The sequence below is a fragment of the Equus quagga genome, chromosome 9, assembly GCF_021613505.1.
Source record: "Equus quagga isolate Etosha38 chromosome 9, UCLA_HA_Equagga_1.0, whole genome shotgun sequence".
NCBI classification, from domain to species: Eukaryota; Metazoa; Chordata; class Mammalia; order Perissodactyla; family Equidae; genus Equus; species Equus quagga.
In genome coordinates this window covers 95,263,866-95,282,429 of record NC_060275.1, presented here as the reverse complement: position 1 = coordinate 95,282,429, position 18,564 = coordinate 95,263,866, and the positions used below count along the sequence as shown (strand labels likewise).

At 41.0% G+C, this 18,564-nt stretch overlaps 1 protein-coding gene across 1 annotated transcript; it reads right to left on the bottom strand.

The window, feature by feature from the left end:
• Positions 1-10,894: 10,894 nt before the first annotated feature.
• Positions 10,895-12,133, bottom strand: LOC124244864 (glyceraldehyde-3-phosphate dehydrogenase-like). The gene has a single exon (XM_046671823.1). The coding sequence runs from the start codon at positions 12,114-12,116 to the stop codon at positions 11,115-11,117; it is 1,002 nt and encodes a 333-aa protein (XP_046527779.1). The 5' UTR covers positions 12,117-12,133; the 3' UTR covers positions 10,895-11,114.
• Positions 12,134-18,564: the final 6,431 nt, after the last annotated feature.

The window sequence follows — 18,564 nt, the reverse complement described above, 5'->3', positions numbered from 1 at the left end:
ATTGGGTGGTGTGGGCATGTGTTTTCTCTCTACCTGATCCAAATGGAAAAATGTAAATAGTAAGATGGTACACAGTCTCTTCTTTTTCTTTACCCTTTGGGTGCTTTGCAGTCTGATTGTTTCTTGGTATGCTTAACTGTATATTGGAGTCCTCGGAGTATTTCAAACTTATATTTTCATTTATAAATTCTCTCCTTTTCCCTTCTTGATCAGTACTTTTGCTTAGTTATATATAGCCAAGCACCACATAACGATGTTTTGGTCAGTGACAGACTACATAGACAATGGTGGGTTCTGTAAGATGAGTACCATCTAGGGTAGGTATGTGGTAGGCTATACCATCTAGGTGTGTGTAAGTATGCTCTATGATGTTCACACAGTGATGAAATCACCTAATGATGCATTTCTCAGAATGTATCCCCATCGCTAAGTGACGCATAGCTATATATATATATATATACACATATATATGTGTATATATATATGCTAGCCTCACTTTCCAGTTGAATAAATGTTTGTAGTCTCGTTCTGTCCAACATTTTGGCTTGAGCTAATACTTATGCCTCCTTCTTGAAAGACTTGTTCTTTTCTTGAGATCTCTTATTGTTTAAATTTCTGTTTAGGGAAGCTTAACACAGGTATAGAAAGATCTATGGACGACTTTGTATGACACTTATTTTGTTCCAGCTGATCAACTGTAGTTTTGTTTCTTTTGTTTGTTTTTACATCTGCCACCAATCCTCTTTTGGCTGAGGAAGACTGGCCCTGAGCTAACATCTGTGCCCATCTTCCTCTATTTTATACGTGGGACACCTGCCACAGCATGGCGTGACAAGCAGTGCGTGTGTAGGTCCACACTCAGGATCTGAACTGGCGAACACCGGGCTGCCAAAGTAGAACATGCAAACTTAAACACTGTGCCACAGGGCCGACCCTAGTTTGCTTCTTTTTAAGTAAAATATAACAACTCAAAAATCCAGTCAAGAAGAAGAAAAAAATAGTACATGGAATTTATACAATTAATCGCTGACTTCATAGTTTTGTAGTATGGCTCAAGGGAGTTATGACATAGCAAAAAGTTTTGAAAAGTGTGAAACATTTAAAAAATTATGTGGCATTATTTACGATAGAACAATTCACCCAAAACTTAGGTCCATCTGAGTGAAAGATCTTGCTACGCAGGACCCCCCCCGACTTGCTTCACATAAGTCCATTAGAGTTCAGACCTACTTCACAGCCCTTTTAGTCCTGGATTAATGGTGACCTACTGACTCTGACTAAAGTGAAACACTCCTGTCTCTTAGTTCACACTCAGACTCTTGATAGAGAGTTTAACTAGTTTTTCTTTCTGCTAGATAACTTACGTTAACTTGGAAATGATTTAGGCTACTTCCTTTCTCTACCCCTGTGGGAAAAACAAAGCACTTAGCCTGAATTTCAACAGTTGGCTATTGTATAACCTCCCTTACAGGTAACAAAAACACTGTCTGCAAGGTGGTTCTCCTACCATCCAAGCCAGAACTTAGCTAACTTGTGTGCGTGGTAGCTCACGTGTCTTGGAACGTGATGTCAAGTTCCAGTTTGGCCCTCTTCTAATTAAGCCTGAGCCTTCTAATAGCTCCTACTCTGGCTGTATTTTCCAACCTACATGCAAGGAATATGTACTTGCTGCAAGAATGGTACAGAGAACTCATTCGAATGTTGCCAGTTGTTCCAAAATGTCTTCATAGCAAAAACTTCCAACCCATTTGATTGTTGTGTCCCTTTAGTCTTCAGTCTGACACAGTTCCTCAGTTTCTACCTTAACTTTTACAATCTTGACAGCTGAAGATTTTGTAATTTGTAGGACATTGGTGGTGCTGACAGCGGTGGGGAAGGCAGAGGCTGGTTGAATGTGTGTGGAGACAGCTGCTTGGTTGTGAACCATAAGGAGAATGAGATGGCTGTGTGGGATCAAGGCTGTGTGGTTGAAACAGTGCAGCATCTAAGTGAAGTGCAGAGTTGGCTGGGTTCAGTACACGTTTAAATTGACCTTTGGTATGAGCTACAATTTCAATCACTTCTCACTTTGGTTTTCTGGTGATTTCTTCCTAAGTGCCACCTGAAGCATGAATACTTTTAATAATTTTAAAGAAGAAAGTTGTATCTACTTCATTTTAACATCCTGGATATAATAATTTTGATTCTCAAACCACTCTTCCCACCTGCAGCTGAGCATCTCAAGTTGACACCACTGGCTTGTCCACCTGCGCCTGGGCGGCTGTGCAGTCATGCTTGGTGCATAAGCCGGTCATGAGCCTCTCTCGTTTATTATGTTTGTGGCGTGAGCTCTGTTGCTTCTACTTAGTATTGGCCTTGGAAAATAAAAGAGAGAAAGAATATTTGCGTTTATTCACGCTTGAGTGATACAAAAGGAAAAGAGGACAATGGGAAGGTATATAGCAGAAATCAAAAGATTTCAAGGAATTCGAGGATTTTAGCCCTCAATGCAGGTCAAAAGTATCTCCTGGTGTTGAGGTTTGAAGACTAACCCTTTATATTATTAATTGAAAAATAATTTCAGAACCCCTATGATTTTCCTTAAAATTCTTAAAATTCCTTAAAATCCTTAAAATTCAGAGTCATAGGTCTTTTGGTATCCAAGTACTCATAAATAGGTCTTTTTTTCATCTATGACTTTTCTTTAATCTGAATATGGGGAAATCCTTCTTATTCATCACAGTCATTAACTGGTAGGCAGAAAAAAACACTTAGAAACAGTTGAGAACGTTTTCAGCACATTGGAGTCCTGTAGTGGTTCTTGAATTTTTAAGCAGAAAGGAAGCTGTTACTTGCTGTAAGGAGATTGTCAAAGCAGTGTTGTCAGCAAGCCCCTTCTGTGAGAAAACGGCCTCCCAAAGGTTGAAGGGTATGCTGACTTAAAAAGCAACTGAAAAATGCAGTGAAGTCTGGGTTTTTGCAGCCTTTCCAACTAGCAGACTCCATGGGGAAAAAACACCTCTAGAGTACTTACAACGCTTTCCTATAAGTAATGAAAAGAATTTGGGTTACAGTCTTTGATGTTTGGAAGTTTTTTATCTTAGAAAGGCAGAAGCACTGTGTGCTATGTTTCAGTAAACCATCCCTTACTGTAAACTACCTAGTGGGTTGATAACAGCCCCCGTTTGTTGAGTGCCAGGGTGCAGAAGCGTGGATGGTGGCAGATCCTGGGCATTAATTATTTTCCCTTTTAATATTCTTCATTCCATGAGAAGGTACTCCTCTTATTCACATTTTACAGGTGGAAATTGAGGTCTCCAGAGAATAGTTGACTTGGTCAAATGACACAGTAAGTGACAGAGGTAGGATTTGAATCCACATCTGACTGACTCCAAAACCTGAGATTGTTACTTGCCTCCCTATGTTCCTGTAGTACAGACCTTGGACAATGGCAGTGTTCTCTCTTGGTTCATTGATTTGCACTGAACTTTATGGCAGTGACCCTGACTGTGATTTTCACTGGCTGGCATTGTAAGCTAGGATTAACGTGTAACCCAGTGAATGATCTTCACAGCTTCTTAAAACCCTTTCACCACATTCCCAGCAGCAACAGAAAGGACAGTTGTCCATACTTGCATCCCCACACATGGTCACATGCTAGGGTCAGATGGCTTTGCTGAACCCTTAATCAAGGCTAAACTCTCAAAGTCTCTTAGTTTGCACCAGTTAGATTCTGCCTCTTGCCAGAACAACTGAAATAGAGGTAGCTTGAATTATTCTTGAGTATAAGGATTAGGCTTTCCTTTTGGCTTGGTCTCTGCCAACTTCCAGGCACCATAGGCCTTGTGATTGGCTAGAAAAAACTTAACTAGTAATGAAGGTAATACTGAGAAAAAGAATTACATAAAATCTGACCTTACTCTCTTCCCTTCTCCTAACTTTTTAACGCCTATAGTGAAATTGGAACTAGAGGTGCTCTACCCTGTTTGTGGGCTGCCTTCTGGTGCTTCTCCAGATCTGCCCTCTACCCTGCGTCCCTGGTAGGCTGGCCTGGACAGACAGCACTGTACAGGCTTCCCTGCTCTCTGACTCCTGGCTGGGTTTGGTCAGTGCAGAGCTCCACCAGGAAGTTGGAGAGGGAGGAACAGAGGTCAGATAAATTTATTCCTCTGGCCCACTCTCACCCTTCAAGGTCATCTTGGGCTGGCTGTGTCTGTCAACTAAAGGTGACTTCCTAAGGGGAGCTCTACCCAATTATCTCCCAATTTCCAGTAGTCACTCCTTTACCTCGCTCCTTTGGGCCTAATGTGTTAACTATGTGTGTTGGAAAAACCCAGTCTTCCCCACCTGTACGTCTTTCTCCTGTGTGTTTCCTTTACTCCTCACACTACTAGCACACTCTGACACTTCTGTCACCACCAAGGAACTCTCCTTGACACCAGCTGGGTGTCCTACAATTTCACTCAATTCCCACATGATGTACCTGGACGTTATGTCAGATTCCACAGGTAAGAGTTCAGTCCCGCAAGACCACCGCTTGCTCCCTTCAGATGCGTTCACACAGGTCTAGGTTGTCACCTGTGCTGCTGACAGACCTGATAGGACGTATCGACGACCCCCTCGGATTTGAATAATTGGCTAGAGTGGCTCACAGAATTCAGGAAAACAATTTACTTACATTTACCAGTTTATTATAAAAGGATATGATAAAGGATACAGATGAATATGTAGAAGGAAGAGATGCATAGGGAAAGGTATGTGGGAAACGGTGCGGAGCTTTCACGCCATCTCCAGGCACACCACTCCTCCAGCACCTCCATGTGTTCAACAGCCTGGAAGCTCTCCTTATCCCATACTTTCGGGATTATCTGGAGGTTTCATCACATAGGCATGATGGGTCATTAACTCCATTTTCATCCCTTCTCCCTTTTTTTTTTTTTTTGAGGAAGATCAGCCCTGAGCTAACATCTGCTGCCAATCTTCTTTTTGCTGAGGAAGACTGGCCCTGAGCTAGCATCTGTGCCCATCTTCGTCTGCTTTATACGTGGGATGCCTACCACAGCATGGCTTTTGCCAAGCAGTGCCATGTCCTCACCTGGGATCCGAACCAGTGAACCTTGGGCCGCCGAAGAGTAATGTGCGCACTTAACCGCTGCACCACGGGGCCGGCCCGGGGGGAGGGAGTATTTTAATAGCCTTTTCAGATAATTGTGGTTATTCTTTGACAACCACAGAGCTTGACAAGTGGTAGTTTCTTAAAGGGTAGTTGCACTGTGTAACTTTTGTTTGAAAGCTTGAATTCTGTCATTGGCAATAAATACTATCAGTTATTTCCCTTGAAGTGACAGGCTCAGTTTGTTCATTTTTAAGAAATGTCTTCCAAATCCACAAGTTTGAATTATCACAGTTTGCCAGTCATTCTTGGAAGTAAAAATGCTGCTCCATGGGAGAAAACAGTTGTTCAGTTCACAATCCACGGAGACAGCCATTGCACTTCAATATGCATTTCCCAAGAATAAAGACATCCTCCTACCTAACCTCACTATTATTACAACTTAGGGAAATACAGTAATTTCATCTAATATTCAGCTTATATTGAAATTTCCCCAATTGTTCCCCAAAATGTTCTTTGTTTCTTCCCCGATGCAGTATCTGATCAAGCTTCATGCCCTTCATTTGGTTATTAGTCTCTTTTAATCTAGAATAATGACCTACTGTTTTTGTTTTCCATAACATTGACTTTTTAAAAAGAGTTCAAGCCAAGTATCTTGCAGTATATTCCACATTCTGGATTTGTCTGTTTACTCATGGCTCAATTCAGGTTAAATGTTTTTTGTTTTTTTTTTTTAAATATTGGCACCTGAGCTAACAACTGTTGCCAATCTTCTTCTTCTTTTTTTATTCTTCTCCCCAAAGCGTCCCCGTACATAGTTGTATATTCTAGTTGTGAGTGCCACTGGTTGTGCTGTGTGGGACGCTGCCTCAGCATGGCCCGACAAGCAGTGCCATGTCCACACGCAGGATCTGAACTGGCGAAACCCTGGGCCTGTGAAGCGGAGCGTGCTAACTTAACCACTCGGCCACGGGGCCAGCCCCCAGGTTAAATGGTTTTTGCAAGAATACTACATGGTGAGGTTCTGGACTTATTGATCAAACCATAAGGCGTATTAAGCCAGGCTGCTTTACTCTGTTTGATCATTAGGTTAGTTCAAGTGGTGATTGCCAGATCTCTCCATTTTAAAGACACCTTCCCTCACCCTTTTTATGTAATTCTTTGCAAAGCATGTAACTTTGGGGCACCTAGTGTGGAAGGAGAAATGGTTTCAGTGATTTGGCAGTGAGGATTGCCTTTGGCCATCTTGGGCTTCTCATGCCATTGAACCAGCAGGCAGAGAAGGGAGTTTCTCTATGGGCTGAGTTGATTGTTCTTGAACTGTGTGTGGAAACCAGGGGATTTACTTGACCAGTTGTCCTGGTGAGTGAAAAACTGCAACAACCCACAAAGACTTCCAAGGACTCAGACATTGTAGCAATGAAGAGTTTGGACTCCTCATCTGGTAAAGAACCCTGGTCCAGCCAAGATACTGGGAGAATTAAGGGGCATGTGGAATGGGCAAATGGAAAAAGGAGCTGCAATGGCCAACACAGGCCTCATGGACGTCCGGAGTGTCACAAAATATTTTGTGTAACATAATTGTCTCTTGTCTCCTTCCCTTTTCTCAGAAATAAGTCATACGGATAAAACCAATGTTGGCTGAAGTTTTAGGTTTAGGTGGGAGTATGAGAAAATTGATACCAACTTGCAGTGACATGGTAGGTGATAGAACGTCATGCCCACCCTGTGATGGGAGCTCAGTCTTTGCACCAGATGAAGGGCCAGAGAGGATGCTGAAGGCAGAAAGTCGTGGGTGGTGCTGTGTATATCTATATTCCCTCTATTCCTCCAGACCTGTTGTACCTTGTTCTCTGTCCTGGGAGGCTGCTATGTATGAATTACATCAATGGGCTGTGTGTTCTAGTTTCCGATTGAGTTCGGTCCATGGTGAAAGGACAGTGAGGTGGTGTGGAGTCACATCATGCTGCCTATATTTCTCGTCACTGCCCCTCTCAAGGTGACTTCTATGTGAGTTTCTTCTTTGGGGTTCAGTAACTGCTCCTGCCCCTCACCTTTTGGGTGTGGATGGTAACATTTCCTCCATTAAGCCCGAGGTTATAGCATGGTTATCCTTTGGTTTGTCCGAGCCTTTGCCAACATTTTTGTAAATAATCTATTTTAATAAACATACTCCTCGAATTAGCTTAATTTGAGTGTGTCTTTTCAAATTGGGAACCTTACTGATAATGGGCAAATAGGATTATCAGAAGAACTATTATCGGTCCGAAATATCTGTTACCTGGCCCTCTAGATTAAAATCAAAGGAAAATCAAGTGAGTGTGTCTTCAAACCTCTGTCTTTGGTCTTGCGAAGACCTTGGTTCAGTTATTTAGTGTGTTTGTTTTCCTTACACTATATGACCTCTAAAAACAGTCATATCGATGACCAGAAACAACTGCTAAAGTAATCGATTAGAAATTGTCAGTCCAATATTTAGAATTTATTCTTGAAGTCTAATCACAATAGAATATGTTCCGTGAAATTTGTTAGACACTAGCTCACTTGTGGTAATAAGTATCACTCTACCTATTCCGAACTCAATTATGCAGTATATTTGCCTCTTTAAAATTCAGGTAAAAACGAAGAAATAAATAACCAAAATAATTAATACAAAGTTTAATCAATAAACTACATATACAGTAAAAGAAAAAAAAATCATCCATCCAAGGAGGAAGAGTTCTTCAAATTTTGGTCCCCTAAGTGAGTTAGGCAGAATCCTTTCTGCTCCAAGGCTACATATTCTCTTGGTACCGTCTCAATGCCAAAGAGAATCAAAGCCATCAGGAGGAACGTGAGATTATTGGCGCTCATAAGGGTTACTGCTTGCTGCTGCATATGGATGATGACCAGTGGCTGCCATCCCACTGTGCTTTCCTTGACAGAGAAGAGGTTCCCAGCACATTCACCCCCAAAGCTGGTTGCCAGATGGCTCCAGCAAACCTGGTCGGAGTTAGATAGGGAGATGAGAAAGTTTCTGGGTACTTGAAAGGTGGTGGAAGATGTTGGCCACCTTGAAGAATGGCCAGAGTAAATCTTCAAGGCAAGTACCCAAGGTGGACATCAGACTCCCAGTCACAAGTGGCAGACCGGGAAGCCTTGATAATTCATTACATGAGATGATGTCAACTTTTGGCTACAGACAGGTTTTCATTCTCCTTGCTGGATGCTCCACTGGTGCAAAAGTCTTTTTACAGGGGAGGAACGTACTGAAAGCTAAAAGCCTTGGCAATTTATACAAGTGTTGGTGATAAGCAGGTCTCTGTTATCAGCCCTCCAGTTTGGCTGAAAGAACGAATTACTCTGGTGAACTTTGATGTAGGTTGTAGGTTGTATGGCAGGGCCCATTCAGGTTGGACTCTCATACTTGTGAATGGAAAGCTTTGGCATATTTCATTTGTACTTTTTAATAGCATTCAGCATATATTTAAATGTAGGACTATTCTGTGAGGGGCTCGGACGCGGCAGCAGATGTCGTGGGCTGTCTCTCAACGTGGGGAGATTGTCTCTCTGTTGGCTGTGGATCTCACATTCGTGAGAGCTACATGCAAAGGATCTGGCCTCTCCAGTCTGATCTGTGGACTGATTTCAGCCAGTTATTTTTCAGAATTCTGTTCTGCCCTTTCACTGCCCTGATTTTGGGAGATGTGAGCATGGAAAAAGCATTATAGACTTTGTAATTTGGCCTGGATGTGGTTGGCTCCTGTCATTATTGTTGGACAAAGGGATCTCAAATAGAATCTTCTTGGTGACAGTAGTTCTAACAGGTTTGGTGTATAGATATGCTTCTATTCATGTGAGAAATCTATCAACAATTAGCAAAAACATATTTATATGAAAATATGTATGTTCCTTTGTATAAGTCAGTCTCTACATTTACAAATGTCCCATACAGAGGAGCCTGAATTGCCTTCTCTGTGGACTCGACGAATAGGAAACGTGTGACAATTCTGCCAGACTACACTGGAAAAGTTTGTAGCACACAAAGTGCCTTATTACTTCTCAGTTGGAGGTACCATTGCAAAGGTCAGACAAGCAAAGTCAGGGAGAAGATGCTTGGGTACCATCTAGTGGCTGTCTAGGGAATGTCAAAGGCAACAGCGATGCTGCTCAAATTGTGGCAAAAGAGTTGTTTCCAATCAGTTGTGGAGCAATACTTTTATAAAACATGACAAAAAGTTGTTAGAAAATTGTAAAAATAGAAGTGCACACAAAATACGTCTCAATTTTTATTATTATATTCAACAGACAATAACATTTTGGTAATATAATCAGAACAAACAAAACATAGAGAAAAAGAAAATAAAAACTGTACGTGCCGTTCTTTACAAGTGTGAACAAAACTAAACAAAAAGTTAGAGTGATGAGCCAGCCCTGGTGGCCTGGGAATTAAAGTTTGGAGTGCTCCACTTTGGCAGCCCAGGTTCAGTTCCCAGGAGCAGAACAACACCACTTGTCTGTCAGTAGCCATGCTGTGGCTGTGGCTCACATAGAAGAACTAGAAGGACTTACAACTAGAATATACAGTATGTACTGGGGCTTTGGGGAGAAAAAAAAGACGGAGAGAGGAAGATTGGCAACAGATGTTAGCTCAGGGTTAATTCCAACAACAACAACAACAAAAGAGTGAAATAGCTATTTTCCATGTTAAATGCCTAAACAGTTTTGAACAAACACCCTATGTACCAATATGTAAGTTTTATACCAAATATTTGATACAAATATGTACCAATGTTTGTTATGTACAAGTTTTTGGTTTTTTTTTGCTGAGGAAGATTCACTCTGAGCTAACATCTGTGCCAATCTTCCTCTATTTTGTGTGTGTGTTGCTGCCATGGCATGGCTGCTGACGAGTGGTGTAGGTCCACGCGTGGGAACCAAACCTGGGCTGCCGAAGCAGAGTGCACTGAACTTAATCACAAAGCCACCAGGGCTGGCCCCAAATATAAGCTTTTAATGTGATAAATGAACTGATTTCTCATTTGTTAACACTAATCTAGATTGAATTGATGACCATGTTATTGACAGGGGATAATGTATATATAAACTGGTTCTGTGTTTGGTTTTAGTAACATACATAATTGAGAAACCAGCTCACGGGGACAAGTTCAAGATATTAATTTTTAACTTTTATGCAAAATGAAGCAAGTGAGGCTGTATTTTAAAAATCCATCTTCAATCCTTAATAAGTAGTCAATTCTAACAATTTATCCTGTATTAGTACCATTAAAATTAAATTACCTTCTGATGAAAGAAATGAATTCAAGAGCCATTTCCATCTTTTTTAAAAGATTTAATTTTTCCTTCTTCTCCCCAAAGCCCCCCGTACGTAGTTGTATATTTTTAGTTGTGGATCCTTCTAGTTGTGGCATGTGGGATGCCACCTCAGCATGGCCTGATGAGTGGTGCTAGGTCCACACCCAGGATCTTAACCAGCGAAACCCTGGGCTGCCGAAGCGGAGGGCGCAAACTTAACCACTTGGCCATGGGGCTGGCCCCTCATTTCCATCTTTTGATGGAAAATAAAATTTGAAACATTCTACCCAGTATCTTAAATATTGATAATTGTTAAATTATGGTAAATGTTATTACTGTATATGTCAATTTTGTCTTTCCAAATTGTAACTTTGGTTTTTGCCCTTAGATCTTATTTGCCACTGAAAATCATGTTGTGTGAAAGTGTTGAAATAATTAAAAATACCAAAGCTATCAGGCAAATAAGTAAATATGGCTGTTCAAGTGACATGGTTAAAAAGTACCAACTTTTTTTTTTTTTTTTTTGGCTGGGTACAGTGTACTTTATTGATGGTACATGACAAGGTAGGGCTCCCCAAGCCCCTCCCCTTCTTCAGGGGGTCTGAGATGGAAACTGTGGAGGTCAGGAGACTCTCAATATGTTAGGGGGTCAAGTTGGGGCAAGCATTCCCAGCAGCTGAGGGCCTTTCTCCTTCTCTTGCTGGGTGATTGGTGGTCCAGGGGGCTCTTACTCCTTGGAGGCCATGTGGGCCATAAGGTCCACCACCCTATTGCTGTAGCCACATTCATTGTCATACCAGGAAATGAGCTTGACGAAGTGGTCGTTGAGGGCAATGCCAGCCCCAGCATCGAAGGTGGAGGAGTGGGTGTCACTGTTAAAATCGCAGGAGACAACCTGGTCCTCAGTGTAGCCCAGGATGCCCTTGAGGGGGCCCTCTGATGCCTGCTTCACCACCTTCTTGATCTCATCGTATTTGGCAGCTTTCTCCAGGCGGCAGGTCAGATCCACGACTGACACGTTAGGGGTGGGGACACGGAAGGCCATGCCAGTGAGCTTCCCATTCAGCTCAGGGATGACCTTGCCCACAGCCTTGGCAGCACCAGTAGAAGCAGGGATGATGTTCCGGGCAGCCCCTCGGCCATCGCGCCACAGCTTCCCAGAGGGGCCATCCACGGTCTTCTGGGTGGCAGTGATGGCATGCACTGTGGTCATGAGTCCCTCCACGATGCCAAAGTGGTCATGGATGACCTTGGCCAGGGGGGCCAAGCAATTGGTGGTGCAGGAGGCATTGCTGACAATCTTCAGGGAATTGTCATATTTCTCGTGGTTCACGCCCATCACAAACATTGGGGCATCAGCAGAAGGAGCAGAGATGATGACCCTTTTGGCTCCACACTTCAAGTGAGCCCCAGCCTTCTCCAAGGTAGTGAAGACACCAGTGGACTCCACAACATATTCAGCACCAGCATCGCCCCATTTGATGTTGGCGGGATCTCGCTCCTGGAAGATGGTGATGGCCTTTCCCTTGATGACAAGCTTCCCGTGCTCGGCCTTGACTGTGCCATGGAACTTGCCATGGGTGGAATCATACTGAAACATGTAGACCATGTAGTTGAGGTCAATGAAGGGGTCATTGATGGCAACAATATCCACTTTGCCACAGTTAAAAGCAGCCCTGGTGACTAGGCGCCCAATACGGCCAAATCCGTTTACTCCGACGTTCACCATCGCGTCGCGGGCACGCGGCTAGCAGTGCGGAAGGGAAGCGGCTGTCTGTCGAACGAGGAGGAGCAGAGAGCGAAAGTACCAACTTTTAAAAAATTATTTTATTGAGGTCACGTGGGTTTATAACATTGTGTAAATTTCAAGTGTACATCATTCATTTTGGCTTCTGTATAGACTGCATCGTGCTCACCACCAAAAGTCCCTCATCATTTGTATGTACCCCTTTTGCCATTCCCCTCCCCCCACCCCCTTCCCCTCTGTAACCACCAATCTATTCTTATCTATGTGTTTATCTTCCACATATGAGTGAAATCATACTGTATTTGTCTTTCTCTGTCTGACTTATCTTGCTTAACATAATACCCTCAAGGGCCATCCATATTGTCACAAATGGAAAAATGTCATTTTTTTTAAATGGCTGAGCAGTATTCTATTGTGTATACAGACCACATCTTCTTTATCCTTTCATCCGTTGATGAACACTTGGGTTGCTTCCAAGTCTGGGCTATTGTGAATAATGCTGTGATGAACATAGGGGTGCAAGTATCTTTTTGAATTAGTGTTTTCATGTTCTTTGGATAACTACCCAGAAGTGGAGTAGCTAGATCATATGATATTTCTATTTTTAAGTTTTTGATAAAATTTCCATACTATTTTCCACAGTGGCTGTATAGGAACCAACTTTTAAAACTAAGAATTTGTTCCTGAATTCAAACAGAGCTCCCCCCTTCAGTAACCACTGTACCTCAGTAAGCAATAATAGTTGTTTATGATCAGGTTCTATACTAGTATGTAATAAAGAGAATATTCTTGATGTCAAAGCATTAGCTTTTACATCATTCACAGTTTTTGCTATGTCAATAAACATAATATTAAGATCGTCTGACCTTTTTTTATAGCAAGACCTTCTTGATGAAGGGAGCAATACATTGCATTGATTTACAAGGGGAAATACAAGAGGGTAAGTGGTAAAGGGGCATTGATTTCCGGTGGTTTAGGGGGAAAAATACATATGTATGTATTCACACCCACACAGAGAAAATTATAAAGCAAACTGGCAAAATGTTAAAAATTGGTGAATCTGAGTAAAGGGTATGTGGGAATTCTTTGTATTGTTCTTGCAACTCTTCTGAAAGTTTGAAATTATTTCAAACTAAGAAAAAAAAGTAAAAATAGGTAATTACTTGACTGGGAAGTAGCCAAACTGCCAAAATCTTTTTCCTTTTTAATTTATTATTATTTTTTTATTGAGGTCATATTGGTTTGTAACATTGTGTAATTTCAGGTGTACATTATTATATGTCAGTTTCTGTATAGACTGCATTGTGTTCACTACGAATAGTCTAGTTTTTATCTATCATCACACATGTATGCCCCTTTACCCCTTTCGCCCACCCCCTCTAATCTGGTAACCACTAATCTGTTCTCTTTATCCTTGTGTTTATTTATCTTCCACATATGAGTGAAATCATACAGTGTTTGTCTTTCTCTGTCTGGCTTATTTCACTTAACGTAATACCCTCAAGGTCCATCCATGTTGTTGCAAATGGGACAGTTTTGTCTTTTTTTATGCAAACTGCCAACATCTTAGGTCTACTATAATGATTGTAAACATTATTAAATCCTTTAAAAAGGTAGAAATAAACAAATTAATAGAATAGACAACATAAATTACTTTCCTAATTTAGCTGGTAGTATAAAACCATAAATTTAAAAAGATTAATTTGATTAAGAATTAAAATTATTGTAAAAATTACAAATTATAGAAAGAAATGCTTACATTTTCTCAGATTTGTACATGCTTTAGGTTACAGCTGACAAAGAGATGTAAAATAGAACATGTTATAACTTGGGCTGCTGCTCATCACTCCCACTTGGCTCGGGCATGCGGCTCATTGTGCGAGTGGGACAACACCTCAATGGTCTATGCCCTTTGCAACAAATTTAATTCCCAAATCAGAAAGGACTCTTGGAAAATGGTAGTGTGTCTGTGACATAAGAAATACATATTTGGTCTCTCTCCTAGAATAGAGTCTCCATAGAGAACCCTAACGGAAGAAATTTGGAGAGCTTCCAGGTCGGTGAACATGCAAAGGTGCTGGGAGAATGGCATGCCTGGAGAAGGCAGGGAAGCTCAACCTAGAATCTGTTTCTTTAGTTCTCTCTACGATTTTGTGAGCTATATACATACCCACTAACAAATCTCTTTCTACTTAAACCAACTGGACTGGATTCTGTTGTCTGCAACTATGAACCCTGACCAGTATACCTCTTCTCTCAAAGTGGGTGAGTCACAGCAATACTCCATGGTTAGGTGAAAGTGGAAGCCACCTGGGGGTGTGCTCTGCTTCATTCATTTTCTCCCAATGGGACCACAGACAAAGGGAGTTTGAGAGATGGGATCTAGCAAATTCACGGCTGGATACCAGGGGATGCCACGGATGAGCTAACCTCACCATTGTTATGGACTGAATGTGTGTCCCCCCGCCCCCCCAAATTCGTATGTTGAGGCCCTAAACCTCAGTGTGGCTGTATTTGGAAATGGGGCTTCTAAGGAAGTAATTAAGGTTATATAAGGTCATAAGGGTGGGGCCCTGATCTGATAGGCTTAGTGTCCTTATGAGGAAAGACACCAGGGTGCACGCTCGCTCTCTCTCACAATGAACAATCATGTGAGCACACAGCGAGAAGGAGGTCGCCTGCAAGCCAAGAGAAGAGGTATAGGAATGAAACCTACCTTGCCGACACCTTGGTCTTGGACTCCCAGCCTCCAGAACTGTGAGAAATAAATGTCTGTTGTTTAAGCCCCCAGTCTGTAGTGTTTTGTGATAGTAGCCCGAGCAAACTAACAGAGCTGTTATGGCTGCCCCACACATAACTTCTTTTTTTTTTTTTTTAAATTTTTTTTTTTCGGATGTACATCATATTTCGAATTCTGTATACATTACATCATGTTCACCACCCGAACACCAATTATAGTGCATCCCCTCACACGTGAGCCTAATCACCCTTTTCCCTCCCCTCCCCCCTTCCCCAATAGTAACCACCAGTCCAATGTCCAACGCTATGTGTTTTTTGTTGTTGTTGTTTTTATCTTCTACTTATGAGTGAGATCATATGGTATTTGACTTTCTCCCTCTGACTTATTTCACTCAGCATAATACCCTCAAGGTCCATCCATGTTGTCACAAATGGCCGGATTTCATCATTTCTTATGGCTGAGTAGTAGTCCATCATGTATAAATACCACATCTTCTTTATCCATTCGTCCCTTGATGGGCACCTAGGTTGCTTCCATGTCTTGGCTATTGTGTATAATGCTGCAATGAACATAGGGGTGCAAGTATCTTTATGCCTTTGTGTTTTCAAGTTCTTTGGATAAATACCCAACAGTGAAATAGCTGGATCATATGGTAGATCTGTCCTTAATTTTCTGAGTATACTCCATACTGCTTTCCATAGTGGCTGCACCAGTTTGCACTGCCACCAGCAGTGAACAAGGGTTCCCTTCTCTCCACATCCTCTCCAACATTTGTTGTTTCCTGTCTTGTTAATTATAGCCATTCTGACCGGAGTGAGGTGATACCTCATTGTAGTTTTGATTTGCATTTCCCTGATAGCTAATGATGTTGAGCATCTTTTCATATGCCTGTTGGCCATCTGTATATCTTCTTTGGAGAAATCTCTGTTCAGATCTTTTGCCCATTTTCTAATTGGATTGTTGGTTTTTTTGTTGTTGAGCTGTATGAGTTCTTTGTATATTTTGGATATTAACCCCTTATCTGATATACGGTTTGCAAATATCTTCTCCCAATTGTTAGGTTGTCTTTTCGTTTTGTTGATGGTTTCCTTTGCTGTGCAGAAGATTTTTAGTTTGACGTAGTCCCATTTGTTCATTTTTTCTTTTGTTTCCCTTGCCCGGTCAGACAGGGGACTTCAAAATATGCTGCTCAGACCAATGTCATAGAGTGTACTGACTATGTTTTCTTCTAGAAGTTTCATGCTTTCGGGTCTTACATTCAAGTCTTTAGTCCATTTTGAGTTGATTTTTGTGCATGGTGTAAGGGAATGGTGTACTTTCATTCTTTTGCATGTGGCTGTCCAGTTTTCCCAGCACCATTTATTGAAGAGACTCTGCTTTCTCCATCGTATGCTCTTGGCTCCCTTATCAAATATTAGATGTCCATAAACGTGTGGGTTTACTTCTGGGCTCTCAATTTTGTTCCATTGATCTGTGTGTGTGTTTTTGTGCCAGTACCATGCTGTTTTGGTTACTATAGCTTTGTAGTATATTTTGAAATCAGGGAGTGTGATATGTCCAGCTTTGTTCTTTTTTCTCAGGAATCCTTTGGCTATCCAGGGTATTTTGTTGTTCCATATGAATTTTAGGATTCTTTGTTCTAATTCTGTAAAGAATGTCATTGGGATTCTGATTGGGATAGCGTTGAATCTGTAGATTGCTTTAGGTAGAACGGACATTTTAACTATGTTTATTCTTCCAATCCACGTACATGGAATGTCTTTCCATCTCTTTATGTCGTCGTCCAATTCTCTCAGAAAGGCCTTGTAATTTTCATTATATAGGTCGTTCACTTCCTTAGTTAAATTCACCCCGAGGTGTTTTATTCTTTTTGTTGCAATTGTGAATGGTATTGTGTTCTTGAGTTCTTTTTCTGTTAGTTCGTTATTAGAATGTAAAAATGCTTCTGATTTATGCAAATTGATTTTATACCCTGCAACTTTGCTGTAGTTGTTGATTACTTCTAAGAGTTTTCCAGGGGATTCTTTGGGGTTTTCTATATATAAGATCATGTCGTCTGCCAACAGTGAGAGTTTCACTTCTTCCCTCCCTATTTGGATTCCTTTTATTCCTTTTTCTTGCCTGATTGCTCTGGCCAGGACCTCCACTACTATGTTAAATAAGAGTGGTGATAGAGGGCATCCTTGTCTCATTCCTGTTTTCACGGGGATGGCGCTCAGTTTTTGCCCATTGAGTATGATGTTGGCTGTGGGTTTGTCATATATGGCCTTTATTATGTTGAGGTAGTTCCCTTCTATGCCCATTTTGTTCAGAGTTTTTATCATAAATGGCTGTTGGATCTTGTCAAATGCTTTTTCTGCATCTATTGAAATGATCATGTGGTTTTTATTCCTCAGTCTTTTGGTGTGGTGTATCACGTTGATTGATTTGCGGATGTTGAACCATCCCTGTGTCCCTGGTATGAATCCCCCCTGATCATGATGTATGATCCTTTTGATGAATTGCTGAATTCTGGTTGCCAAAATTTTGTTTAGAATTTTCGCATCTATGTTCATCAGTGATATTGGCCTGTAGTTCTCTTTTTTCGTGGTGTCCTTGTCAGGCTTTGGTATCAGCATGATGTTGGCCTCATAGAATGTGTTAAGAAGTGTTCCACCCTTTTTGGGAAGTTTTTGATTGCTGTTTTGATCTCCTTACTGGTGATCGGTCTATTCAAATTTTCTACATCTTCTTGGTCCAGTTTTGGAAGGTTGTATGTTTCTGAGAATTTATCCATTTCTTCTAGATTATCCAATTTGTTGGCATATAGCTTTTCATAGTATTCTCTTATTATCTTTTGTATTTCTGAGGTGTCTGTTGTAATCTCTCCTCTTTCATTTCTGATTTTATTTATTTGAGCCTTCTCTCTTTTTTTCTTGGTGAGTCTAGCTAAGGATTTGTCAATTTTGTTTATCTTTTCAAAGAACCACCTCTTGGTTTCATTAATTTTTTCTATTTTTTTTTAAATTTCTATTTCGTTTATTTCTGCTCTGATTTTTATTATTTCCTTCCTTCTGCTGATTTTGGGCTTTGTTTGTTGTTCTTTTTCCAGTACCTTTAGGTGTGCTTTTAGATTGTCTATTTGGGATTTTTCTTCTTTGTTGAGGTAGGCCTGAATTGCTATAAGCTTCCCTTGTAGAACCGCTTTTGCTGTATCCCACAGATTTTGGCAGGTCGTCTTTTCATTTTCATTTGTCTCCAGGAATTTTTTGATTTCTTCTTTGATTTCTTCATTGACCCAATCATTATTCAGTAGCGTTTTGTTCAATCTCCACATTTTTGTGGCTTTCCTGGTTTTCTTTCTGTAGTTGATTTCCAGTTTCATACCTTTGTGGTCAGAAAAGATGCACGGTATTATTTCGATCTTCTTAAATTTATTGAGACTTGTTTTGTGGCCTAATATGTGATCAATCCTGGAGAATGTTCCATGGGCATTTGAAAAGAATGTGTATTCTGTGGTTTTTGGATGGAATGTTCTCTATATATCTACTAAGTCCATCTGGTCTAATGTGTCCTTTAAGGTGAGTGTTTCCTTATTGATCTTCTGTTTGGATGATCTATCCATTGGTGTAAGTGGAATGTTAAAGTCCCCTACTATTATTGTGTTGCTGTCTATTTCTCCTCTTATGTCTGTTAATAATTGCTTTATAT

Bases quoted from the DNA above. Each gene is read 5' to 3' on its own strand.
- LOC124244864 (XM_046671823.1), bottom strand. From the start codon at position 12,116: ATGGTGAACGTCGGAGTAAACGGATTTGGCCGTATTGGGCGCCTAGTC.